A 27564-nucleotide genomic window follows, 5' to 3' on the forward strand; every position below is an offset into this window, starting at 1 on the left:
CCTCCTAATTACTTAAAAAGGAGGACTGATATGAGAGAATGAAGCAGCTCATGGTATCTGCAGATACCACGCTGTCCACACCAAAGCCGTCACAGTGAAATATAAAGGGGTAAGGATGACTGTAGGAAAGCTTTATATGGAAAACGGTGAGAAAGCATGTTATGGAAGAAGGTTGTTTTATAATTAACTGGTTATTTTCAAGGGCTCCTTCAGTGTTTGCAAGGAGTGTGAAGCTCTGAAAACAAAGCTCAGACCAAATGGATTATGTCTTTATATGAAAGGTGCTCATGTTCAGAGGGCCCCACTGTGCTCCATCAAAAGCATGGTGCTGATCACACCAAAAATATCAGGGAGACACACCATTCACACATGCATGAGAAAGAAAATCCCAGGCTATGTGCACAGCTACCTGTGCCAGCAAAGGGGCTCTAGACATGTTGTGTGCAGGAAACAAAGCCTGGAGAGCTGCACAGGATGGGACAAAACCCCAGAAACACTCAAGAGACTCAGAGCCTATTCCCATTTTGGGGAGCATCTTGAGTTGTCATGATTTGCGAAGCTGATGGGATATTATAATGCAGGGATGTCCTGGGGTCTTTTGGCACCTCCAGGCCCAGCCTGAAACATTCAGAGGAGGTTGCAAAATGGGCCACTTGCTTTGAGACAGTGCTGCACTGATGCTCATGTGGCCAGAGGATGGTGCCTCACCTGGTCTAGAGGATGGTGCCATTGTAATGCGGCTGTAAATAGCCTTAAAAATATATTTGGATCATGGAAACCCACTTTCCAAGAAAGGTATCATTAACATAGAACTGAATAAAAATACTCCTCCACTGCATGCTCTCCACATTCACCACCCATGCCAGACCTACCTGCCAAACCCAGCTGCCAGCACACAAAAGAGTGCCCAGCAATCCCTTTCCTTAAGAAAACAAAGCTCCCAGGCAGTAAATTTAGGAACTAAAAATTAAAAGCACCACTTTTATAAGTCTTCTGTGAAGAACTAGAAGGAGGATTTGTTGTTACAATGCACTTTTTCCACACAGCAAATGTTTACAGCCTCTCCAAGCCATTTGTATCCTGCTGGGTTTAATAATTTATCTCATTTGAAAATGAGGCGATCTGCAAATACTTCTTCCTTTGAAGTTGTTCCAAGCTTAATCGAAAAATAAAACATGCTAGGGACAAACATATGCAGCAGGTATTTAATTGAGAGAAGAGATGATGGAAAAAGGCAGAGTTCTCATCTCCCAGGCAGAGCATGCAAGCTTTAAACACACTCTTAGACTGATATTTATTGCAACTGACAGAGCAGAAAGGTTCAGAAAAAGCACTCCTTCCCCTCCCATAAATAATTCACCTCCTGCAGCAGTTCATAAAATGTTTATATTAAGTAATAATTCAATTTTGCATTGCAAAAACCCCCAAACTAACATGCTAGGCAAGAGAAAAATCAACCCAAAGGAAGATGGGGGAAATGATTGCTTGGAAGCGGTCACGTTGGATTTCCTCTGCTAAAGCAGTTAAATGGGGTCATTCTTGCTTTGTTGGGTCAAATCCTGATCTTGCCCTGAATAGGGTGTTTTCCATTGATCTCTGCAACAGCTACATGAAGCCTGCTCTTGAGTCATAGAGTCATAGAATCATTTATATTGGAAATTACCTCTATGATCATCAAGTCCAACCATTAACCCAGCACTGCCAAGCCCACCACTAACCCATGACCCCAAGAGCTACATCCACACACTTTCTGAACACCACAAGACGTTTTCCAGCCAGGCAGGGCAGGTTCAGTGGTCCCATATTAAGCTCTGCTGTCAAGAAATGACGCTTTTGATTTCAAGGCACCATGAATGTGAGGAGGCTGTGAGCCCACTAACAGGTTATTTCGTCTTGGTTGCAAAGATACACAAGGTCCAACAACATGGGGTAAGACTCCCAACAGTTGGACCCCAACATGGGCTAGAGGATGAAGAACATGGCAGGGAGGAGAGAGGGCAGTGGGACAATGACTGATGATCAGCAGAAGCCATCAAAATAATAGAAATCAAATGTCACCATGGATACACCCAGGCAGCTTTTATTAAAACTCTAATTGCTTGATCCAACCTGTGCCCTGGTGAGCATAAAGAAAAGCTAGCAGCACCAAGGTCACTGCAGACAAAAAAATCAATGCAAAGAATGAGTGATAGTGACTTCTTTTCTCCTAGATTCACAGAGAAGGACTGTGGAGATATCCTCCTGGCATCTCCAGAGGTACGCCATATCCCTTGGACTTTCTCCAGGAATGCACTTAATACATTTTTAACTTTTGACATCCAAGTTTTGCTCCTCTTGGCTGTGACAACAGCAGGTTTGAGCATCCTAACCCACTGTTACATTTCATAGATGCAAAGATAATAATCCATTTCTCTCTTCCAAAACCATTCCATACTTTCCAGCTTCCTGCAACGACCGTGTCTACTGCACTCCTGGCCTCTCTAATGGGTGTCCTCAGAACCTTCTCTGATCCATGACTGCTCAAGTACAAAATCAAAACCTGAACAAAAAAAATCTACATGAGTCTTGACTAATGTGGAAAGATATCACATCCTCTCCATATATCTCAGTACATTACTTGCCCCAAAGTATTTATTTTTGAGTGCTTTTGTTGTTAATTTATTGTTTTTTAGATGAAATAACATTACTGACATGTGATTTGTGATTCCCTGCAGAACTGTTCCTCCACCAGCTGTTCCCATATGCACTGGCACCACTGCTGATCCCTACCTCTCTGTCATTCCCTGCCCTCACCTCTCCTAAACTGCCACTTCTTTGTTTCAAACTATTTCTTCAATATGTCAAGATCTCTTTGAATTCCAATTCATGCAAAATGATTTAGCCAAACATAAGTGAAGGGCTCAGCACAAGATTACATAGATGAAATACGGCTCTGGACAGGCCCTCAGGTGGGAGAAGCCTAATGCCACATTCTGCCCTTACAAATCTCTTACCTGTAATAAGGTATCAGTTAGAATTACAGGAGGAACATAGTGCTATATATTTAAATTGCCTGTGGGATATTTAAGGCATCCTACACCTAGAGAGGCTCCAAGAGAGCTGGAGAGGGACTTTGGACAAGAATCTGGATGAACAGGACAAGGGGGAATGGCTTCCCACTGCCAGGGGGCAGGGTTAGATGGGATGTTGGGAAGAAATTCTTCCTTGTATGGCCCTGGCACAGGTTGCCCAGAGCAGCTACGGCTGCCCCATCCCTGGAAGTGTTCAGCATCAGAGAGTCCTATTGATGGGCTATTCAAGGATGAATCTGAAATAAATAACCCCTAAGTGATATGAAAGACCTGCCCAAAACTGAGTTTGTAGTCGTCAGCTGAGAAAAACCCAAGGAATGACATAAGAACTCGAAAGCTGGTGTCCCTCAGGCTGTCCACCAGTGATCCTTGTCAGATCACCTGAACATGGACATCTCTCTACCTGCAGGGTGGGTTTAAATGAGTGAAATCAAAGAAAAAAGAGGAAAAAGCTAGTTTTTTATGTATTTTGTAAATTAATATCTTCTTCCACAAGATCTTACACTGAACATTATACAGTAATATCCTATAATATTTCATAAGTAGAATATCCTTGATCATTTGTTCCTGTGGAAGCCTGAACACATCTCCAGCACCTGTGCAGCTTTCCAAGGGATGTCTCCACACAGCAAAGAGGGGATAGAGTGTGCACAAATATTGGGGTCATGGTGATTCCCCTCATTTCCCCGTCTGCATAGCACATCCATGCAGTTTCTATATCAAGGGCATAGTCCTGAACCTGGACACTGCCAGGCTCTGGTCTAGTACCCAGCAATACTCCTGTGGGCTGGAATGTAGTATCTGCCGAAATCCAGACTGGGGACCAGGTTAAATCGGAATTGCTGGCAAGTGTTTTGAGACCTTAAAACTAAATACAGCCTCTATTTCAGTGCTTCCACCTCCCCTCATTAGAGCAACACAGGTATGAAAGTGAGATACAGCAGTGCACCACCTTCAGACATCTTCACTCTTCCCAGGCCATAACTGCAAGACAAGCCTCTGTTTCCTCCTATTTTGCATCATGTCCTAAGTCTGACATGAAAAGACCAATTTTACACAATCATCCAGTATGACTTCCCACCCAATTTCCCTATCAAACATCAATGTGATATAGTCCGAAGCCTGGTTACTAGATCCCAGGACTAACTCCTTGGAGCACCCCTGTAGGTACAAAAATGCTGCTAGCGAGGGTTTTCTTGCTATTTTCTAAGTCCGTGAGAGATATTTCTCTCTCACAGAAGAGGTAGCAGGGAATGTAAACAACCAAGCCACCTGCAACCTTGAAAAGTCTAGTTTATGGTATAGTAGAAAATATTTTGACAATGGATGTTTTAGGATTTAGGCCAATCACCCCCAAGGGGTGGTTGGTCCTTTGTCCAATTAGACTATGAAGAAAAAAGTCTATAAAGAGTTTGTAAAATAATTAAATAAATCCATCTTGCTGCACAATGCCTGCCTGCTGGATCTTCTCTCCTCCTCCTCCCTATGGCTGTGGGACACGGTGATATACCGTAGGAACCAGGCCTGCGGTAATATTTGGTGCTGCCCGATGTGATCTGCCCTCTCTGACGTGTTCTGCTGTTGCGAGCCAAGCTGAATTTCTCTAGAGGTACGTTGTTCCCCTACCGGGAGGTCCGACAGGACTGAGAAATGGCGAACAGCGGCTCACAAACCGACACTGTGGTACTGGTCTGGAAAGGTGTGTTTAGCATATTGCACACCTCCATTCCTCAAAACTCAGTTCGGGAATTATTAGACTGGGCTACTTTAAAAGGGATTTCCATGGACAGAGATACTGCCCTGGACTTTGCCTTATGGCAGGAACTCGGCTGTGCTGTCCGACACGAGCTCCCGACTGGGGACCCAGCAGCGTTAGAATTATACAAAACCTGGCGGTCCTTATTTATCCTGCTGACAGACCTTGACTGTGATAGCAGGGCTGGCTCGCCTATTTCGGTGATGAGTGACGGAGGAATGTCCGAGGGGGGCCCCGCTGACTGGGCTTCCGGGGAAAATGATGGTGGATTCGGAAAACCTCCCCCCCGGCTCCACAGGCAGAGCCTGCGCCGGCTCACCCTGTGCAATCGCAGGACTCCACAGCCCCAGGGACCCCGCGCCGCCAGAGGCGGTGGGGTCAGGGCAGAGACAGGGTGCACAGCCTGCCTTGCCGTTCGGCTGGACAGCGGCCACGGCTTATCCAGGGCTGCAAATCAGCGGCTTAGCCAACTGGACCCCCAGAGCGGCTCCTAGCTTGGTTGCGTATGCACCTGGATCCAACTTCTTAGCCGGCGTAGCGCCGGGCGTGCCTGCCCCGAGACTGCCTCGTTATGGTCCGCTGCCCTCCCTGGCGCTGGACTGTTCTGCGCAGTCGCAGAACCGAGCCATCGACCTTTTAATACAGCATCTGCCTTTGCTGACAGAATTACCGAACCTATCCCGAAGGATGGAGGACCTGCTCAGCCTGCTAGAGCGGCGGATGCCCGAGGCACCCTGCCGTGCGGGGCGCGCCGAGCCCGCGCCGGCCGCGGGAGCCGCGGCTCCGAGCCAGGAAACGGTGGGGCCAGCGGTGAAACCGGAAGCAGCGCTGCCACGGGAAAACCCGGAAGCGGCGGCGGCTGCGGAGACGCGGCCAGAGACGGCGGCGCCGGGCACGGCCGGGGAGTGCGAAACAGCCGTGGGCAGCGGTGCCGAGCGCGGCCGGGGAGCACGAAACAGCTGCGGGGGCAGCGGCGCTGAGCGCGGCCGGGGAGCGAGAAACAGCAGTGGAAGCGGCGACCGCGCCGAACGCAGCCGCAGTGCAAGAGGCAAGCGCGGCGCCAAGCGCGGCCGCAGCCCCAGAGACGGCGGCTGCAGCTCCAGTACCGGTTCAGTTGGGACCGGCCGAGACAGCATCCCGTAAAGAAACTGCTGTCCAAACTGCCGCACAGCCAGCTGCAGTCTGTACTGTCTGTTCTGCCTCTAGCGAACTTAGCCAAAGTGCCCCTATCCGTCCATTTCTGTTCACTCCCAGCACCGCAGAGTTGCCTTTGCCTGATGACTCATCGTCAGGCAGTGAGGCAGATGAGGTTCTGGCCCCAGGTCGTCAGGCGGCTGTAGCCGCGCGGCGAAGAAAAAGGCTGCGCCGGTCTCACCCCTGGACCTTTCAGAACTGCACGGTAACACTGCGTCCAACCCACTACGGTCGCTTCTTAGAGTCAGTTAAGATGCGAGCATTGGAGGAGGGTGACTGGGGGTTATTAGAAACCCTTGGAATGCCAAACAGATCTGAGGATTCTGGGGGTAACCGGGGAGCTGTTACACTCCATCCGCAGGCTGTGCCAGTAGTTCCGGATGGTAGTGGTTCCCCAAAAGAGATCCAAGCTTTCCCAGTGTATAAGGCTCTCCCAGATTCAGGGGAGCATGACAAGCATGAGGTAATTGCTTGGAAAGTTGCCCAGGACCTCCAATCCAAGGTGGCACAATATGGGCTAGGTTCTGCTGAGGTTATGCAGATAATAAGGGTGATAAATACAGATTTGCTTTCTCCATTTGATATCAGACACTTAGGTCAAATTCTATTTCAACCTGTACAATTTACACTTTTTGAAAAAACCTGGAGAAAGCTGGCCGGCAAGGCTGCATTAGCAAATATGCAGCTCCCTGCTGCTGATTCTAGACGGACAGCAGGAGTGGATGCTTTGATGAGGACTGGTCCCTTCTCTGATCCCAGTCTACAGGGTAACTTGTCCTCTAGCGTCCTGCAGCAAGCACAACAGGTCGGCATGGCTGCACTGTTGAAAATCATAGAGTTGTCAGCACCCAGAAAGCGATATACTGAAATAGTTCAAGGGAAATCAGAGTCATTCCTCTCTTTTGTAGAGAAAGTCGCTGCTTCTCTCGAGAAGCAGGTTGAGGATGACGGGTTAAGACAGTTGTTGTTAAGGCAGTTAGTGAGAGATAACGCAAATGAAGAGTGCAGAAAAATCACAGATGCCTTACCAGGGGATCCTGAGGTAACAGACATGGTCGAAGCCTGTGCTAAGGTGGGATCTGGGAACCAGAAAAGGCCTGCTTTGGCTGCGTTCCTGCAGCTTGTTCACGCATCTTCTGGTCGTGAACCAAAGCAACCAAAACAGGTGAAGAAACGGAAGCCACCTAAGCCGAGCCAAAAAGAGAACACACCGATCCCCCAGTGCAAGAGGTGTGGCAGGCCAGGGCATTGCTCGGACTACTGTAGATCCCAGACTCATGCCGATGGTTGGCCGTTGCCGGGAAACTTCCGCCGGGGTGCAAGGAGGGGGAATTGCTCTCCGTTGCAGTCGCTCCCCCAGAGAGTGGCACAGGTACAGGCACAGGCCTACCCAGCCACGCTAGAGACAGCACCCAGGGATCAGACGGGCTTGACGTCCACACCACAGCCACAGTCGTCTTAGACTCTAGCGGTATTTATAAGGTTCCCTTGGATGCATATGGACCCTTAGCCCAGGGATCCAGTGCGATGCTGGTGGGAAAACCTGACGTTGCCCATCAAGGAATCTTAGTGCACTCAGGAGTTATTGATGCTGACTTTAAAGGTCAGATTTGCGCTATGGTCTCCACGCAAAAACCCCCTGTAACTATTCCTGAAAAGACCTGCCTTGCTAAATTAGTGCCTTTTAAGTCTTGTGTCCTCAGGATAGAACAAACTCACGAAGATAATGGCAGTGGATCTACGGGACTTCTGCAGGCCTTCTGGACTGCAGACATCTCTGACCAAAGGCCACAGATGACATGTACCCTGATCCTGCCGAACGCCCGTCCACCCTGGATTCAGCTTCGAGGTTTGATTGATACGGGTGCTGATGTAACGATCATCTCCTTCTCTGCATGGCCTCCCTCATGGCCTTTAGCCCCGGTGGGATCGGCCATTGCAGGAGTAGGAGGAACCACACGGAGCTATTTAAGCGAACGGCTTGTGGTGGTGAAGGATTCAGAGGGGCACACAGCTACGATTAGGCCTTATGTTGCTACCACTTCCCTTAACCTTTGGGGACGGGATGTGTTGGTAGCTTGGGGCATACGGATTGGGACAAATTTTTAGCAGGGGTCACTGTGCGTAAGGGCGCACAGTATCCTACACTGCCTTTGCGGTGGCTGATTAACACACCAATCCGAGTCAGACTCTGCTCAGTTAGTTGAATTAAGGGCTGTTATCATGGCTTTTCAGCGATTCTCACAGGAACCTTTGAATTTGGTTACTGACTCTGCTTATGTAGCAGATATCACCCAACGCTTAGATTGTTCACTTCTGAAGGAGGTGAACAATGCGGCTCTGTTTTCGCTGTTGCAAACCTCGTGGTCTGCAATTCAGGCTCGAGTGCATCCGTATTACATTCTGCACATTCGAAGCCACACCAATTTACCAGGGTTTCTAACAGAAGGCAGTGCCAGGGCTGACATGCTGGCCAACCCTGCGTGGGTAGGGCCTCAGCCTCACAAAATTGCACAAGCCAAGGCATCGCACGGTTTCTTCCATCAAAGTGCACATACCCTGCAGAAGCAGTTTCATTTAACGCCAACCAAGGCGCGCGACATTGTCAGCGCTTGGGCTGACTGTCACGGACTCGCTGCACCTTTGCCAGTGGGGGTAAACCCCAGAGGGCTAAAAGCCTTGCAGATTTGGCAAACGGATGTAACTCACATCCCAGAATTTGGTCGGCTGAAATATGTGCACGTGTCTATTGACACTTTCTCCTCGGCTATGTGGGCTTCTGCTCACACTGGAGAGAAGGGACGTGATGTCATTGCCCACTGGAAATTGGCTTTCTCAGTCCTGGGCGTGCCAGCTTCTGTGAAAACCGATAATGGTCCTGCCTACGCCTCGGAGAAGACGCGGCAGTTTTTACACCTATGGGGTGTAGACCATACCTTTGGTATCTCACATTCTCCTACTGGCCAAGCCATTGTTGAATGCGCTCATGGTACCTTGAAGCGTGTTTTGGACAAACAGAAAAGGGGAATGCATGGAGAAACCCCACAGAGCCGACTAGCAAAAGCTTTGTATACAATTAATCACCTTACAGTACCACAAAATTCAAATAATCCTGTTATTCTGAATCATTTTCTCTCATTGCAGTCTTCAGGCGAGACACAACTGCCCCGGGCAAAAGTCTGGGTACAGAATTTACTCACTAACCAGTGGGAAGGCCCGCATGAGCTTATTGTTTGCGGTCACAGGTATGCTTGCTTTTCCACAGATACTGGGGTATGGTGGCAACCTTCAAAATGCGTTCGCCCTGACCTACGGCACCAGAGGCAGAACAGGCAACCTCCAAATGATGACCAGAACGCCAACCATCCAAATGGCCACCAGAATGTAGATCATCAGCCTAATGACTCTTCTGATGATGACCAGGATGTCAACCATCAGGCAGATGGTCCTTCTACAAGCAGAGACTGGGATGGTCCTTCCACAAGCAGAGACTGAACTTTAAATTTCTTGTTATGGAGTCAGATAGTTAAAGCCTTAAGGACATATTTAGAATTAATAACTGATGTAGATTTCTATTTAGGATTAATAGTAGAGTTGTTATCTTATAAAACAAAAAGGGGGAATTGTAGGTACAAAAATGCTGTTAGTGAGGATTTTCTTACTATTTTCTAAGTCCGTGAGAGATTTTCCTCTCTCACAGAAGAGGTAGCAGGGAATGTAAACAACCAAGCCACCTGCAACCTTGAAAAGTCTTGTTTATGGTATAGTAGAAAATATTTTGACAATGGATGTTTTAGGATTTAGGCCAATCACCCCCAAGGGGTGGTTGGTCCTTTGTCCAATTAGACTATGAAGAAAAAAGTCTATAAAGAGTTTGTAAAATAATTAAATAAATCCATCTTGCTGCACAATGCCTGCCTGCTGGATCTTCTCTCCTCCTCCTCCCTATGGCTGTGGGACACGGTGATATACCCTAGGGCCCAGGCCTGCGGTAATACACCCCTACTGCCCAAGAGGGTGTGAAAAAGATGATGATACGTATGTCACCACTGATGGACTACTAGACATTAAGATCCACTGGAAGACCAAAGATTGAGATAAGAAGGGCTGGACAGACACACCTGGCTACAACTCACAACCACAGTATGTTGAGTTTTCAGTTGTTCACTGCCAGCTTTGGATATTGCACAACCCTGCAAGATCCTTGTTCTAGAGGAAGCTGAGGGCTTCTCCAAACTACTTAACTCCAAGAGCTGGGCTTTGCAAACACTTAACGAAAGTATTGCCAAGACTTCAATGACTAGAGGTACCAGCAGAAAACCAACTAGAAAACCACCTTCTAAGGCAACAAATGTGCCTGTGTTTTCTGAGGGTTTCCAATTCTCAGAGCAGCCAGGGAGACAAATTGCAACTGGTCATAAAAATCTCTCTTGGGAGGATGAAAATCCTCCATGTACAGGGATCAGCATGCCAAGTTAATCTGCAGTCCTAGAACAAGCAAGAAAGGGAGTCTTGGGAAACGGGGCTGGGGAGAATCTCAAGAACACATTCAATTCATCCCATGCTCTGGAGTCAGGATCAAGCAATGGACCTTTATATCTCCTCTGAAGGTTGGCTGGCTTGCTGGAGATGCTACAGACAGTCAATGGCTGAAACAACCTGTCCTGTGTCATCCCAGAGTTCACACCAGCCAAATGCTGCAGATCCTCTCAGCCTTGTGGGTTACACAGAGCCAAGGGAGAATTTCTATGAGACACCAGGAAATCACCTCTCCCCTTAAAGAAAGTTGTGGCTGCCCCATCCCTGGAAGTGTTCAAGGCCAGGTTGGATGGGGCTTGGAGCAACCTTATCTAGTGGAAGGTGTCCCTGCCCATGGCATGGGGTGGAACTGGATGAGCTTAAAGGTCCCTGTGATTCTGTGATCCTGCTCTGCTGCTATGCTGTCAAAAGCTTTTACACACTAAGGAAGGCTCAATCACTGCAACTTTCAACACCACCTTCACTGCTCTCTGCATGATGATGCTGTCAAAACCCATCCCAGTTCCCCAAAGCGAACACATGGTTTTCCTTGTGTCCTCCCTCCACAGGGCTGCTTGCCAACACATCCCTCTCTGGGAATCCTCTCTGAGTTACCATAGCTACTGACTCTAACAAGCTCTATTGCTTGGCTGAGACCGGTGCCTTCATCCCCTGGATACACAGGGTACCTGGCTGGGGGCTATCACCCAGCCATGGCAAACCCAACCCAGGGCTTTCATACTTTTTATGGGCAACCTCCAATCCCACCTTTCTTCCCTCATCTCAGATCTTCTGCACATCCATCTATATCTAAGTAACAAGAGCACAAAACATGTTCAAAGTCCCAATCTGCAACCCAGCATGCTGGTGTCCACAAATCCAGCACACTGGAATAATCAGGCCTTGTCAGCTAGTTCCCTCCCTAGTTTTAGGAACTTCACCGATAGTCTGCTCTGATGCACTGGTGGAAGTGTGGCTCAGGCTGCAAAAGAGTTTGCAAGATACCAAGGGTCCTTTCAGCTTCCTGCTGAGGCTCACGGTGATGGAACTACACAGTCAAAATGGATGTGAGAAGGGAGAGGAGCCACCTGTGCAGTGAAATGGTATCCTGAGGGCATCTGCAAATTTTCCTTTAAGGTCTCGTCCAATAAACCAACCAACAGCCCGACTGCTGCCTAAACCTGGGAATGGGCCCAGTCAGGGTTCACACCCCTGCCTGTGTTTCCAGCCCATCAGTGTGTGATGCTGATTCCTTTCAGGCAAAGCTCCCTGCACAAGAGCAGACATGCAGCCTCCTTCAGGGTGAAAGGCAAAGTGAAATTTGGGAGGGAGCCTGAAGCTCAGCTGTCAGGTCTGAAGAATTTCCTTCTCCGGCATCTGGATAACCTCTCCTTTTCCCATTCATCCAGCACAAAGACACTGTTAGCTCTCACAGGGTGTTTATCTGCCCAGCCTTGCAGATGCTGTCTTAGAAAACAGATTTCTCACTGGAATACTTTGCAAGGTTGCTGGTGCCTGATTAATGGTGCTTGGTTGCTGCTTTTCTTTTCTTGTGTTTTAAAAGGGTTAAATATGTGTGACACTGTGTGGGTTCTTTGCTGCTCAGAAAGGGGAAAAAAATAGAAGGTGATGGTCTTAAAAAAATTAGTGGCCTTCTGTAGTGAAGCTATATACTAATCAATCAAATTATTTAATCCCAGAATGTCTTGGAATGGGAGGGACCTTAAAAATCATCTTGTTCTGACCCCCTGCCACAGGCAGGGACACCTTCCACTAGACCAAAACCCTGTCCAACCTGGCCTTGAACACTTCCAGGCATGGGGCAGCTACAGCTTCTCTGGGCAACCTGTGCAGGGCCTCACCACCCTCACAGGGAGGAACTTCTTCCCAATATCTTACCCAAATTTCCTCTACTTCAGTTTGAACTCATTCCACCTTGTCTTGTCACTACAGTTCCTGATGAATAGTGCCCCTCTGGCTTCTTGTAGGCCCCTTCAGACACTGCAAGGTGCTGTGAGGTCTCCATGCAATATTCTCGCCTGCAGGCTGAATTACAGCTCCACCAAAAAACAAACCAACCACACAAAACCCACCCAGCCACCCACAAAAACCCAGATCAAAACTATCAAACAACTGAAAAATAGTTTAAAATTAAAACTTAAAAAATTTTAAAATTAAATTGGATTTTAAAATTAATTCTTAAAAATGTAAAATTTTATTTTTAAATTAAAATTTTTAAAACATTTATAATTTTTTTTTAAGAATAACAGCCTCCATGCCTTCTCAGCACCAAAACCTCCTATTCCGTAGTGTTGACAGCACAGCTTGCAGCCAACTCACCAAAGCAGCAATAGTCTCTCCATATGCACACTGTGTGTGCAAAGTGCTGTGGGGTCCCCACAGCTGGAGGCAATTTTTGATCAAAAAGAAATTACTAACTGAAAGAAAAGTTTGCCATATAATGAGCTATTAATCAAAATAAAGCAGTTATTAATAGAAAGCAAAATGTGCTTGCAATAGAACACTTGAAGTGCTGGATTTGGGGAGGAGATATGAGTTGGAGGCTAAAGGATTAACTTGGTGAACAGCCCAGTTTTTGTGTATAGTATTTTAATAATATATAAAAATAGATACACATGTATATAAACATATGATATAAAATATTAGTATATAAAATATATTAATCTAGAAAATAAATAATATATAATTACAAATATATATATCTCCTTCCAATGTCCTTTATATAATAATACATATATATATATGAATGACATTGGAAGGATATCCAGAATACTGAGTTTTACATCATGAGAATTAAAACTTCCATCCTATAAAACTTCCCTAAAATGGCCCTTTCCCTCTTGGCTGGTGCTGATCATGGTAGCAGAAGAGCATCCATGCTCTTCTGCCCAATTGGACAAGGCTTAGCTGAAAACACCATATGAATATATATATGTACATATATATATGTAAATACATTCAGCTCAGAGCAAAGAACAGTGAGATTGATGCAAGATTGAGTGCAGAAGTACTTAGAAAGCCTTTTTAGCTGGTAGGAGACAGGAAAAGGAAAGGTCTCTAAATGTGAGAGGAGACAAATTTATAACAGATCTTACTGATTTATTTGAAAAAGAAAGGATAGATAATCTAAATTAGTTGTAGTTGATCGCTCTCCTCTTTATTTACTCTTTTATTTACTCTTTGTTACAGTGGTGACTTGAAGTCACCAAGTCAAAGTGGCATCTGCCCTACAGCATCAGCTCCTGCATCCCAAAGAAACCGGTGGTCTCACCAGACACAGAAGTGTGTGGAAGGGGAGGAGGAGAGATGTTTGACATGTCCTTTGACATGATAACTGACTTAACAGACAAAAGAAATGTGGAAAACTATTGGGTTTCAGCAAAGCATTTTATCCAGGGCCATGTGGGAAATTCTTAATTAAGCCAGTGAACATGAACATTAGCAGAATGGAAAACCAGGCAAGGAAAATGACAGTGATGAGTGTTGGAAGGCTGAGCAGCAGCCCAGAAGGAGGTTAGCAGTGTTTAATATTTTTAAGGTTGACTTTGGCACAAAAAAAGTAGGGCAACACTGATGGGACCTCCTAATGACACAATGTAATATGCAGCACCAATGTGCAGGAGGATCGGGAAATCACAGAAGAAGGAGGGGATTGACCTTGACTGCCATGTTGAAAATGGAATGAAAATTAGTAGTTAATTCTAGGCTTGGTACTAATCACCAGGATTTTTTGCTATGGCGTGTGACTGCCTAAGAAGGAGAACAGTATGGACATCCTTGTTATCAAAGAGTAAATGAGGGATCCATAATGAATCCATGATGCCCACAAATATGGCTCATGAGTCTTCAGTAGAAATGGGGACGTCATCTCCAAAGGGCAATAGTCTGCATCTCCGTTTAAGAAACAGATTTCATCTAGGAAGAGCTAGAGAGAAAAGGCTGATACCCAGGAAGTAAAAATTTTTACTTCCTAGCTACAGAGCCAAACAATGTGGATACTGTACTTGGAGACACTGAGCAGTGACATTTGGACAGGAGAAAGTCACTAAGTATGCCAATAAAACAGAAAAAAAAAAAAAAAGAGAGAAATAAACCAAATAAAACAGCAAACTACAACCTCTCCATTGATCCAGACTGGAAATGAGTTGCAAATTATCAAAGACTGAGGTCTTGGCACAGCCTTCCTGCTGGCATAATGCAGCTAAAAATTCTGCATTTCTGAGACAGAGCCTTGGGTGTTACTCATAAAGACTAAATAACAAACCAGGTAATTGCACTTCAAGGTTCAGAGGGTCCCATTCAGCCCTATGTGCCTAAAGGTCTCTCTGAGGTCACCCAGCTGAGCAAAAGCAGATGAACAGGTTCTCAAGTATGTTGACTCCATCACCTGAATGCCACTTCCACCGCTTCCTCCTGCTCCACCCAGTCCTAAGGCATGCACAGACCAGTTCCAGCTTGCACACAGTCAAAGCAGCAAAATTCAGTCTTGCCTACACTGCTGAGAACCTCCCCGTTGGCTTTTGGGGCTGGATGTTGTCCACCTTAAACTGATTGCAGGGAATACACTGCCACGTACTCCAGCTTGGAGCTACCTACCCCCAAGTGTCCCAAGCTTGGAGACACCACCTGTCTTTCTCAGCTGATGGACTATATCCAGAGGAAATCAAGAGCATGGTAGAATAGCTCTCTGCCTGCATGTTGTCGTTTGACACTGGCCAAATGCCAGGCACCCACAACAACTACTCACTCACCCTCCCCTGCTACAACTGGGCAGAGGAGAGAAAAAAAATTAAAGGGTTCATGAGTTGAGGTAAGGTCTGGGAGAAAACACTCCAAGGGCAAAACAGGCTCAACTTAGAAGTACAAAGTGAATTTATTAATAACAAAGCCAGAGGGGGATAATGAGAAGTAAAATAGCCCTTATAAACACCTTTTTTCCCCAACCCCTCCCTCCTTCCCACCGACAGTGCAGGGAGATGGGGGGTGGGGGCTTTGGTCAGTTCATCACCCAAGATCTTCTTCCACTGCTCAGGGAGAGAAGTCCTTCCCCTGCTATGCCATGGAGTCCCTTTCCACAGGAGACAGTTCTCCATGAAATTTTCCAGCATGGTTCCAATCTCACGAGCAGCAGTCCTCCCAGAACTGCTGCAACGGGAGTCCCTCCCATGGGCAGACAGTCCTCCCAAAACTGCTGCGGTGTTGGTCACTCTTCCACGGGGTGCAGTCCTCCAAGGACAGGCTGCTCCAGCCTGGAAGCAGGGGCCCTCTCTCTCTTCACCCAGTCTCCCAGTGGATCACAGCCTCCTCCAGGCATCCACCTGCTCTGGCATGGGCACCTCCCCCACGGGCTGTGGGTGGATCTCTGCATCCCCCGTGGATCCCCATGGGCTGCAGGGGCACAGCTGCTTCACCATGGTCATCACCACGGCCTGCAGAGGAATCCCGTCTCTGGCACCTGGAGCACCTCCTCCCCCTTATTCTCCACTGACCTTGGTGTCTCCATGTTTCCCTCACATGTTCTCACCTCCTCCTCTTCTCTGGCTAGGAAAAAACTGTGCCCCACTTTGTTTTTGATCTTCTTCTTAAATACATTATCACAGAGGCGTTACCACCATCTCTAACTGGCCCAACCTTGGCCAGCAGCATGTCCATCTTCAGAGCCATCAGGGATTGGCTCTGCCAGACACAGTGGAAGTTTCTAGCAGCTTCTCACAGAAGCCACCTCTGTGGCTTCCACCCTCCCCCCCACTACCAAAAACTAGGCCATGCAAAACCAACACAGCCTGCATCATCCATCTCCATGCTCTTTGTGTCTTAGTGAACACCAGGGTCATTAGTTACTCGGGCAGCCAGTCCCTGTCGTCTCAGCAGACGTCGTGTCTCCTCCTGCTACTAAAGGTATGCATCAAGTGACCCCTGAGACAGAGCTCAGCCTTAGCCAAAGCTGCCAAACACCTCTCTGAACAGCCTTTTCTGGATAGAAGAAAACATTCTGCCCCTTTCCTTCCACCTGAGAAGAAAATCGGACCCATCTGCCTACGCGGTTACTTTAATAAACACTCTCATAGCTGAAACAACAAGGATTTGGAGAATGGTATCTCCCAAGAAATGTTCTCTGACAGTGGAGTCTGGGATAGCCCTCAGTCATGCTATTAAACCTCGTTAACCTCTAAAACCAAGGTGGTTGCATCCAAACTGCTTGTAGGGATAAGTTCTTAGCTTGGGAGTGGGTGCTACCAAACTCAGTGTGAGAAGAGGGCTAGAGACAGTTCCAAGCACTAGAGTGAACATGATGTTTCCACACCCAGAAACATGTCCTGGGACTCTAATTTACTAGTACAGACATAGCCTACAGATCTGATCAGAAATTTCAGAAGGCAATGGAAAATTTCCCATCTTACAGCATAAGCAGTGCTATTAGCATTCTCACCAAGATGGGAAATGTCCTCCACTGGAGATTTTCAAGAATAGGTTAGATAAAATCACAGAAACACAGAACGGCTTGGGTTGGAAGGGACCTTAAAGCTCATCTTGTTCTGACCCCCTGCCATTGGCAGAGACACTTTCCACTAGACCAGGTTGCTCCAAGCCGTGGCCAACCTGGCCTTGAACACTTCGAGGGATGACGCAGCCACAGCTTCTCTGGGCAACCTGTGCTAGGGCCTCAGCACCCTCACAGGGAAGAATTTCTACCCGATATCCCATCTAACCCAGCCCTCTGGCAGTGGGAAGCCATTCCCCCTTGTTCTGCCCCTCCAGGCCCTTGCTCAAAGTCCCTCTCTGGCTCTTGCAGCTCCTTTAGACACTGGCCTAAAGGTATCCCCAGAGCCTTCTCTTGTCCAGTCTGAACACCCCCAGCTCTCCCAGCCTGTCTCCAGAACAAGGAGAAGTATGAATTTCCTGCCCGTGTGTATCTTGGTCCAGCCTTCCTGTGTGGGCATCCCTCCCTAAATTATCTCTGCTGTATCTCTGAAAACCACACAGCAAGTCTCCAGTGCTGACTCATTCATCTCTATAGCTACTACAAATCCTCATTTGCTCCACATCTTTAGTACCTCCAGGGTTTGAGATGAATGACAGAACATTAGCAACAGGCAATTCATTAATACAAGAGGCAGTCCAAAATTTTCCATTGAAGCCTTTATTGTTTTGTTTCCTCTGCTAGGAAAGGAAGTTGGTGGGATGGAAAAAATAATTGGTTTGGTAAAAAAAAAATCTGGTTTCGCAATATTACTTCTCAGGGGTAAATGCATTTTCTTAGTACTCATTTGGACACCTTACAAAGGGGGGTAAGTGGTTCCTTTCCCTTTTGTATCTTTTTTCTTCAGGGAATAAAGGTAACAAGAGAAGGCAGAATGTAAGACAAAGGAGAAGGGGGGAAAAACACCCAAGAAACAACTAATTCTGGCATTTTTCCACAATTTCCAAATAAAAAGGGAAAGCATTCATTCATTCCTTCTTTTATTTTTGCCAAATGTGCTTCTAATTGTTTCACATCCACCAGCAAATGCCACTGTCTGCACATTTTGTCGCCTGCTCTCTCTGGTCCCAAACCCCCAGGGTCAAGTCCAGCCTTTGGTGTAGCAGGGAGAAGTGCTCTGCCCATCCTGTCCAGAAGTTCAGGGGCAGAAATCCCCTTACCCAATACAGATAAAGCCCTCAATGATGCCACCACATCACAAATTGAACAAGAAACAGCTCCATCCACCACCAGCGGCTTTTCAAGCTGACCTGACTGAAGGATTCCCTGGTCCTTGGTCCCTCAGGGTCCATGGACCACCCTGAGAAGCAGGACCACAGGGAAGAGGGGGGGTGAAGGAGATGTAACCTGCCTTGGTTACCTGTAAACTTGGGCAGCTCATGTGCTGGGGAGGGAAAATGAGACAAGAAGTCCCTCAGTTCTGGAACCTGTGTCATGCCAAGCCACACCCAGTGACAGCAGTGGGAATAAGTACATAAATAAATCCCATGTATAAGTGAATAGTTAATAAATTATTGTTAATAAATATATCAATATAAATAATGTAAATACTATGAATAAGATAAAGAAATACTAGAAATATTGGAAATAAATCCTATTTATTCTGTAGGATCCCTGGGCACAGGCAGTCTCTGGCAGACATCCACAGTCCTGCCACTCTGGCCTCACCGAAGGCTTCTGGCTCAAATGCTAATACAAACAAATCATTCATCCATCTGGCTGGGAGGAACCTCCATCTTCCATGGACATCACCATCTGGTACCACCTCTGCTCTCTAACTCTGGGCAGACCTGGGAGGAGATCACAGGCACATGGTCTTTGTGATACTTATCTGTCTTAGTATACAGAGGTTAAAAAGTCCCTTTAACATGGACTTCCCCCATGACCTTGGGTGAGTTGCTTACTCTATCCCATGCTCTCAGGTATTCCTCACATGGAAATAATACCCAGTGGGACAGAGCGAGCTTAAAAACTATTGCTGGTCTGCTCTTTTGATTTCACCAAGGAATTGTTTCCCAACCTTGGAGACACTGATTTGCAGCAGTGGCAGAGGACTGTAAGGAAATCTCCCCCTGACTCTCTGCTGATGGGGAGCCTTCATCCATGCACAAGGAAGAAAAGCCCCATGTGAGCCGTCCTTGCTCCTCTCTAGCAAGAAGCCATTAGGAGGTAATTTTGGGCTGCTGCACGGCCCACAAGGTTGTCCCAATACACTGTGGAGTCTCCATCCTTGGAGATGTTCAATACCCACTCAGTATGTCAGCAGCCAGGTTCTTGGCAGTAATAAAGATTTGGAGAATTTGGTTTTTAAAAAGAACCCAAACAATAAACAACACTTATAAGATGCCTAATTGGAACAGAAAAGAGAACAATTAGCCAAAACATCACTTATGCATTAATGAAGAGGTGCTTATGTTTTAGGGCTGAGCGTCAGAGCAAACATTTCTCCTGCAATATGTGGCAAGGGAAGAAAAACATGGAAGTGGGAGAACACTTTCCCAAGTGGAAAGAAAAGCCCTAAGAGTATCGTGAAAGCCAACAAGCAACACAAAGAAAGCTGAATCCTTCTAGTTCTTCTTAGGTTTAACATCCCAGCTGACCCAGCCTTGGGGAGGAATCCTAGCCCAGTGCCTTAGGAATTTGTTGGAGCAGACTGGAGGGATAGGAAGCTGAGCTATCTGTATTTAAATATGCAAGTAAGTCTAATTATCCTTTGTAGCAGCGGAAGAGAAGCAACACAAGGGCTCTCCAGTTCCAGGAGAGCTTTCTGCTTTAGCTCTGCCATCTCCAGCATGAACACAGACCTTGCAAAGTGAGCAGACAAAAAGCTGAGTCTCTCAGATCACAGCAGATTTAAGGGCTGTGTTACTCCTGGAAACCCCTTTCCCCACACTCTCCACCCCTGCAAAACAGAGCCCCCAAAAATCCCTGGCCATTTTCTTGTGTCTCAGCCAAGCACCACCTGGATGCACCTGAGCCTCCAGCATCAGCCAGTGAGAGCTAGAGCTGATGCCAAATGACAGCAAAAATCAAGATCTTACTGCTTCAACTGTTTCCCACTCAGGAAGGGGGGAAAGCAGATGACTGTCAGCTTTGCTGTGCCACCAGTGGAACAGAAGAGTCAAGTCCCAGCTTCATCTTAAATATGCATGAATGTACTACCTGTTTGATGGCCAGGTGTCACCTCTAAATCTCCCCAACGAGGAAAATAAATCATTCAAAGGCATGAACACCTCAGCATTCACACAGCTATAGGGAAAAGCAAAAAGGCTGCCATCACACTTTTGTCACCGCAACCCCCAGCTTTGCTCTCTGCCACCTCCACTTTGGTCTCAGCAGCGGTGGGCTCTGCCAAAGAAAGTTCTGGAAAACACAACTGCAGCAAACCCTCCTTGCAAACGTACATGCAGGACAACCACCCCATCACTTTTGTTTTTGCATTCCCAACACATTGAACCCCTTGACACGGAGAGAAAAAACAGCAGCAGCTCACTGCAATGAGTTTCATGCTCTGAATCCCAAACAAGGTCTACTGCTGAGCTGAAATAAAGGCATCCATTTCTAGTTGGTTGGGGAGGTGGGGGGGGGGGGACAGAAGGATGTGTCATCCCCTGCTGCGCTGCGTTAAAACATGGCAGCATCTGAAGGCTGCCCCACCCAAGCGGCCTAGGATGCGTGTTCCTCATCCTGGCACATCCCCCACCCCCGGGATGCTTTGTCTTGAGGGTGGGCCAGCCTGGGATGCTTCCTGGGACGCTCCTGTGTGTGGGGCACCCCACTCGTGCATGGGACCCCTGGGATGCCGGGGGGTTGGTTGCAGCATGGCAGCCAAGGATGTGCTTGGAAAGGACCAGAGGCGACTTGCACATCCTAAGGAGGTGACCCCAAACATCACCCGTGTGGAAATCCAAGGTGGTGGGTGTCTGAATTTTGGAATGCAGTGGAGGGAGGGGGACACAGAGAAACTCAAACCTGCTGCCAAACCCCCGACAAAAAGTGTTCATGTATTCACTACCTGCACAGTACCTACTGCCCCATCATCGATCCCCAGAGAAATGAGGAATTTAAGGATACCTCCCCCCCGGCAGGAAATCTGCAAGCCCCCCTGGAATGTTTCACAGCCTCACTCCCAAGGTGGGATGCTCCTCTGGGGATGTGCAAAGGGGGACTGGATAAGAGCTGGCAAGGGGCCGGCAGGTGTGGGGATCTAGATGGATGGGAGGCAGGGGGAGATGCCCTCTCACCTGTAGGACGAACTGACCCCCGCCGCCACCTCCTCTTTGATCTGTCTGTTGACAGCATCGGCAGCCGCCCGGCCTCTACTCGGCTCCGCCGGCTGCCCACCCGCCTCCTCCACCTTCTTCCGACCCTTCTCTCTCCCATCCCCAGGCCGCACTGTTTTGGGATGCTCATCCTCCACCTCGGGGTGTTCCTCCTTCTTTTCGGGAGCGAGGTGCACCTTCCGCCGCTTCTCCTGAGCCGGTTTCTCCGGGGGATCGCGGTCCAGGGCCAGGACGGGGGAAGGTCCCGGTTTGGGGATCCAGGGATGATCGCCCCTCTTGGGGATGGGCCAGGCACGGAAATCCTTCTGGTACTGCGTCTCCTTCTCGAAGGGAGTGTCCGAGGGCTGGTACTCACTCTTGGGCTTGCAGCTCGGCTCCGGCCGCTGCACCTTCCAAGGCTTGTAGTCGTGCCGCATGACCGAGTCGGCCGGGGGAGAGGCGTGCGGGGCCGGGCCGGGCCGGGCGGGACCGGGAGCCGGCTCACCCCCTGCGGCCCCCGCCGCCGCCTCGCCGCCGGGCTGGGTCTCGATGGGGGCCGCGGGGCGCGGCGGGGGCGCGGGGGCGGCGGGATGCTCGGTGGCCTCCGAGTATTTGGTGAAAACGAGGGGGACGGCGATGTCCGCCTTGTCCAGCTGGTTCCAGAAGCGGGCGATGCAGCACGCACGGGTGATGCAGGGCCACGCCATGGCGGCCCCGCGCCGGGAACGACCGCTCCGCGCCCCGAACACCGCACTGCTCTCCGCACCGAGCTCAGCGCTCCGCCCCGCCCCAGGTGGGCGGGGCGTGGGGGCGGGGCTTGCACACGCACAGGGGCAAGGCACGCACACGCGCAACACATCTGCACATCAATGCACCTACACACACGTGTGATACATGGCTATGTGTGTGCCCACACCTGCACAGCCACACAGCTGCACACACACGTGAGACATGGCTATGTGTGTGCACAGACCTGCACGGCCACACACACTTGCAAACACACGTGAAACGCACTCAGACATGTGTGCACACATACGCTTGATCCCAGGCCTACACACACATGTACACCTGCACATACATATGTAAGACATGACCATGTGTGTGTGCACACACCTGCACTGCCACAGACCTGCACAGCTGCACACCTGAACACACACGAGAAGACACACCCATGTGGCCCATGTGTGGACAGACCTGCATACTTCATACACACCTGGACACACACACGTGCACAATCACACACCTGCACACACATATGCCAGACATGCAAACCCAGCACATACTTCTGTGTGGGTGCACACATGCATGGTCACACACCTGTACACACATGGGCAAGTCACATACATGCATGTATCAACACATCTGCATGCTTGATCACACACCTGTACACATATGTGCAAGGTGCCCATGTGTGCAAACACATGCATATGTGGTCACACACACCTGCACACATACATGAGAGATGCACACGTTTGGGTGCACACATACACCTGCACAGTCACACACACTTGCACACGCATGTGGAGATGTGCCCATGTATGTGTGCACACAACTCCATGGACACATACCAGAGCACAAACATGCAAGGAATGCCCATGCGTGTGTGCACACACACAAATGCTTGGTCACATACCTGCACACATATGTGCAAGGTGCTCATGTGTTCATGCACATGAATGCATGGTCACACGCACCTGCACACATGTATACAAGACATGCACATTTGCATGCACACACATGCTCAGCCACACACGTGCAACACGTGCCCATGCACATGCCCATGTCCATGCTTGTGTTCATGCACATGGAAAGATGTGAGCAGACACACTTGCACACGTGCACGTGTACATTGACACAGAGGGGTGCACACTCACACCTACACACATGCATGCACAGGAATGCAAACACACATGCAAGACACACTTCTGTACACACACCTGCACAGGCATATGTGCACATGCACACACATGTGAACTCACAAATACACACATTTGCACACAGATACATGGACATGCAAAAACACAGAAATCACATTCACAAATACAGGTTCTCATGTAAGTGTACATGCAGTGCACACAGACATTTGTACACACAAATGTGCACACATGTGTACACACACAACTGCACACACGTGCAAACAAATCTACACACCTGCGTATATACTCAAACCTGTACACATGCACTCACCCCCATAGACACGTGCAAATATGCACATGAACAACTGTGAAAATGCACCCCCGTGCTCACACATGCACAATGTGCACACCCGCATTCACATGTGCAAGCACATACATGCACACAGACATAAATATGAACATGCACACACATATGAACACACACACAGCTAGACGTGTCTGTCCACATATGTGCACTGCTGCATATGCACATTTGAATGCACAAGCACATGCCTATAAGCACATGCATGCACACATGTGCACATACACACAGATGCCCACACACATCCAATCTCACAAATGTGCACATGCTGTACACATGTGCACGTGACCAGATGCACGCATATGCACACATACATAGAAATGCATGTGTGTTCCCATGTGCATACACTCATGCACAGATACTTGGTTGCACATGTACACATATGCGAGCTGCCCATCTGTATGCACAGGTATGTGCAGCCACACACACACACACACATACACGCATATATGTTTTATTCTTTCCTTTTACCTCTTTTTCAGTTGCAAACCCAAACCAAAACACCCCCCAGCTATCTCCTGCTGACGGCTTCCTCTGAAATCTGATTCCCAGGGTGGATTCACAGCCCCAAATCCCACCCTCCTTTCTAGCCTTGCCTCCACCTTCTCCCCATCATGCCAGCCCTCCAACCCTTCCTTCATCCCTTCCTCCATCCCTCCATTCCTCCATCCTGCCATCAATCCCTCCATCCCTCCCTCTCTCCATTCCTCCCTCTGTTTCTCCATCCCTTCATTCCTCCATCGCTCTATCACTCCATACCTCCATCTTTCCATTCATCCCTCCATCCCTCTCTATTTCCATCCCTTCATCCCTCCATCCCATTCTCCCACTGTCCCTCCATCACTCCATCAACCCCTCCATTCTTCCCTGCATCTTTCTTTTTATTCCCTGATGCCAATAAAGTCCATTTGCACTCAAATCGCATCCACACTTGAAGCCCTCCAGTCTTTGTCAGCCTTGAGGCACTGCCAGCATTTCTACCAGGAGCAGAACTCCAATAAAGCCAGTGAAATCCACACACCCAAATGCTGAATTACAAAGAGAAAAAGCAATTCCCCCTCATCAGTGACTGCAGCTGCTGGGAGTGCAGTGACAGGCAGGAGCATCCCTGTGGGGATTGTTTCTCTAGTACAACGCTTTGCATCCCCTTACTGATTCTTAGGCCCTGAGGATTTTGGGCTTGGGTTTGGTTTTTTTCTTTGCTTGACTTTGCCTGGAATGGCTTAATTTCATTCTTACCTGTAGGCAAATTGTGGAAACTCATTTTATGGATGGTATTGGAGCACTCAGTGCTGGGGATGGATGGTTCAAAGAGCCGCCTTTGGAAAGAAAATAAATAAATATCAACTAGAGATGCCTATACACAGACATTGCTTTGTCTTCCAGATTTATATCATTCCTGCTATTACATCCAGTGCTATTAAAAGTGAGGATTACAATTAAAGATTTAGGAAGCTCCTCAGTATTTCCCAAGTTGGGACCCAAGCCATAGTGTTCTGGGGCATCAATGCACTGTGTATCAGCTTTGAAGGTCTGCAGTGTGCTCCTGTGCATCCACGATAGATGTGCTCATCTCTGCTTAGGCTGGGTTTTGAAATAGAATCACAGAATCACAGAGGTGGGAAAAGTCCCCTAAGATCACTGAGTCCAACCATTCCGTCAGCACTGCCAAGGCCACCAGTAAACATGTCCCAAATGCCACATATACATGGCTTTTAAATTCCTCCAAGGATGGGGACTTCACCACTGCCTTGTGCAGTCTTTACCAGGGCTTGACAACCCTGTCCGTGAAGAGTATCCAATCTAAACCTCCCCTGGTGCAACTTGAGGCCATTTCCTCTTGTTCTGTCTCTTGTTACCTGGGAGCAGAGCCCAACCTCCTCCTGGCTCCAGCCTCCTTCCAAGGCACTGTTACGAATGGAGACAAGCTTAGACAAGTCCTGCCTTTGACTAAGATTTCTGGCAGTAACTCTGTTTGGGGCGGTCTGCACCCCAGATCGCTCTCGTTCACAAGTTCTTAATAATGGCGGATTAGGTCTATAGCAAAATGAATTATTTATTGAATAGACACAAAATTAACAGACATAAGACTTTAAACAGACTACCTACTACACAGGAAAAAACAAAAAGAACTACTAGTAGATAAAATACAGTGCACAATAAAAAGGTACCTATATTACAGCTAGGTAAGAAATAGTACAGATTAGGATTCAATGTAACTTTCCATACTGATGATGGAGTACACATAGAATTCTTTCCTTCAGTTTTTGGGAAAGTATCCATGGAATTTGCCTCCAAACTTGGGGAAGAAGTCCTACACATTTCCAAGGTGTGCGTAGGAGGCTTCTGCCTCTTTTATAGTAAAGTGAAGTATCTCTCAGTTAGGAATTCCAGCTTATCTCCTCACATCTTGTTCTCAAGGCCAGTTGTTTATTGGGAATTCCACCCCTGGTGCCAGTGAGAGAAATAACTCACCAGCTAGGTGTCTTGGTTTTGAAAGACAGGTGTCTGTTAAGGAAGGCAGAGGCCCCCCTTGAAGTGGCAGATATAACCCCTTTTCCCTCCAAGTTATTATATTTTGAAATCAAGGGCCTTTAGGCAAAGATGTGGGAAATAGGAATAACAGTTCTTTACTCTCTCTCTATATATATGTATATAACCAGTCAAACAAAACAACAACAACTATGGCAGTAACAGCAAACACAAACCCAGTCCCAGCCTTCTCGGCTGTCGGGCCCTTTCCCCTCGGGTGCAGTTCCGCTCGCAGCCGGCAGGGGCGCTGGCGGCTCCCGGTGAGCAGGGCAGGTGCGATGGTTCCCCCGCGGCTGCAGGGGGCGCTCCGGAGCGAGCTCGGGGAGCACGCGGCACCGGTGCTCCGGGGATCCCGGGGAAGGATGGAACAAAGGCTTCACAAACCCCTGGGCAGCCGATCCTGGACTCTCAGGAACAGCAGGCTGGAACGGCAGGCTGGAACGGCAGGCTGGAGCAGCAGGCTGGAACGGCAGGCTGGAGCGGCAGGCTGGAGCGGCAGGGACGAACGCAAATCCCGGGTGGCAGACGAGATGTATGCAGATGGGAAAAACCCACGGAGGCCCAGGCAGGCAGGGCGAGCAGGGCTACAGCGTAGCGAAAGCTCGAAGCAGCAGCGGAGCAGGGCAGCCACAGCCCGGTCTCCAGCAGGGCAGGGAAAGCAGCTTTTGGGGTCCCGGCGTTGTTTCCAGCAGGAAGAAAGAACGGCCAAAAAGAAAGAAGCAGCAGCTCCTTTCTCTGCAGCTCCTCTCTCCGGACGCTCAGAGCGAACTGACCCCACACCCAGGTGTAGACAAAGGAGTAGCCAGGCCCGCCCCACTCCCCTTTTTGTTTTTCTTAAGTACAGCTATTTGTCCCCTAGCAACATGCATATGGGAGAAAATTCCTTTAACAGGAAAAAACTAAGACTAAACTAAAACCCCAACACTAGGCAAGCTGGCCTGGGTTAGCTCATCAATTCATGTGAGGGGGAGAATGTCCGGAGTTATCGCACCAGCTGATGGACAGAGCAGATAAGCTCTTCTGTGGTAGGGGGGAAGTCCTGCCACAGGAGTTGAAGAAAGTGAGAAGGTTCCCCCTGAGCCTCCTTTTCTCCAGGTTGAACCACCCCCATATCCCTCAGCTGCTCCTCATGTTCCAGACCCTTCTCCAGCTCTGTTCTCTTCTTTGGACATGGTCCAGCCCCTCAATGTACTTGTCAGAGTGAGGAGCCCAGAACTGCCCCCAGGACTGGAGATGCCTCAGCAGGGTCCAGCACAGGGGGATGGTCACTGCCCTGGTCTGTGGGAACCCAGAGTGCCGAGAATATTTCTCTGCCTGTTTTTAAGGGTTCTTCCCACCTGAACAACACTGTTTTAGCTTCAAACCTTGGAAAAAATGACCAACAGTCAGACAAGAACTAGAAAATACGGTGGTGTGAATTAGGTGATAGACTACTATGTAAGATTGTCACAGGGTGAAAATTTTAGAGGTTTTGGGCTTCTCTTTGTAGTACATAGATAAGAGTAAAAAATA

General features: G+C 48.3%; 1 protein-coding gene across 1 annotated transcript in view; it reads right to left on the minus strand.

Moving 5' to 3' along the window:
* The window catches only part of MAP6 (microtubule associated protein 6), a 49212-nt gene extending 27110 nt beyond the window's left edge, over window positions 1-22102 (minus strand). Inside the window, exon 1 of the mRNA XM_032097700.1 lies at window positions 21286-22102. Within this exon, the coding sequence (XP_031953591.1) occupies window positions 21286-22010 (725 nt within the window). The 5' untranslated portion in view covers window positions 22011-22102. The remainder of the gene's footprint in view (window positions 1-21285) is intronic.
* Between the last annotated feature and the right edge of the window lie 5462 nt (window positions 22103-27564).

The sequence above is a fragment of the Corvus moneduloides genome, chromosome 2 (assembly GCF_009650955.1).
Source record: "Corvus moneduloides isolate bCorMon1 chromosome 2, bCorMon1.pri, whole genome shotgun sequence".
In the NCBI taxonomy this organism is placed as follows: Eukaryota; Metazoa; Chordata; class Aves; order Passeriformes; family Corvidae; genus Corvus; species Corvus moneduloides.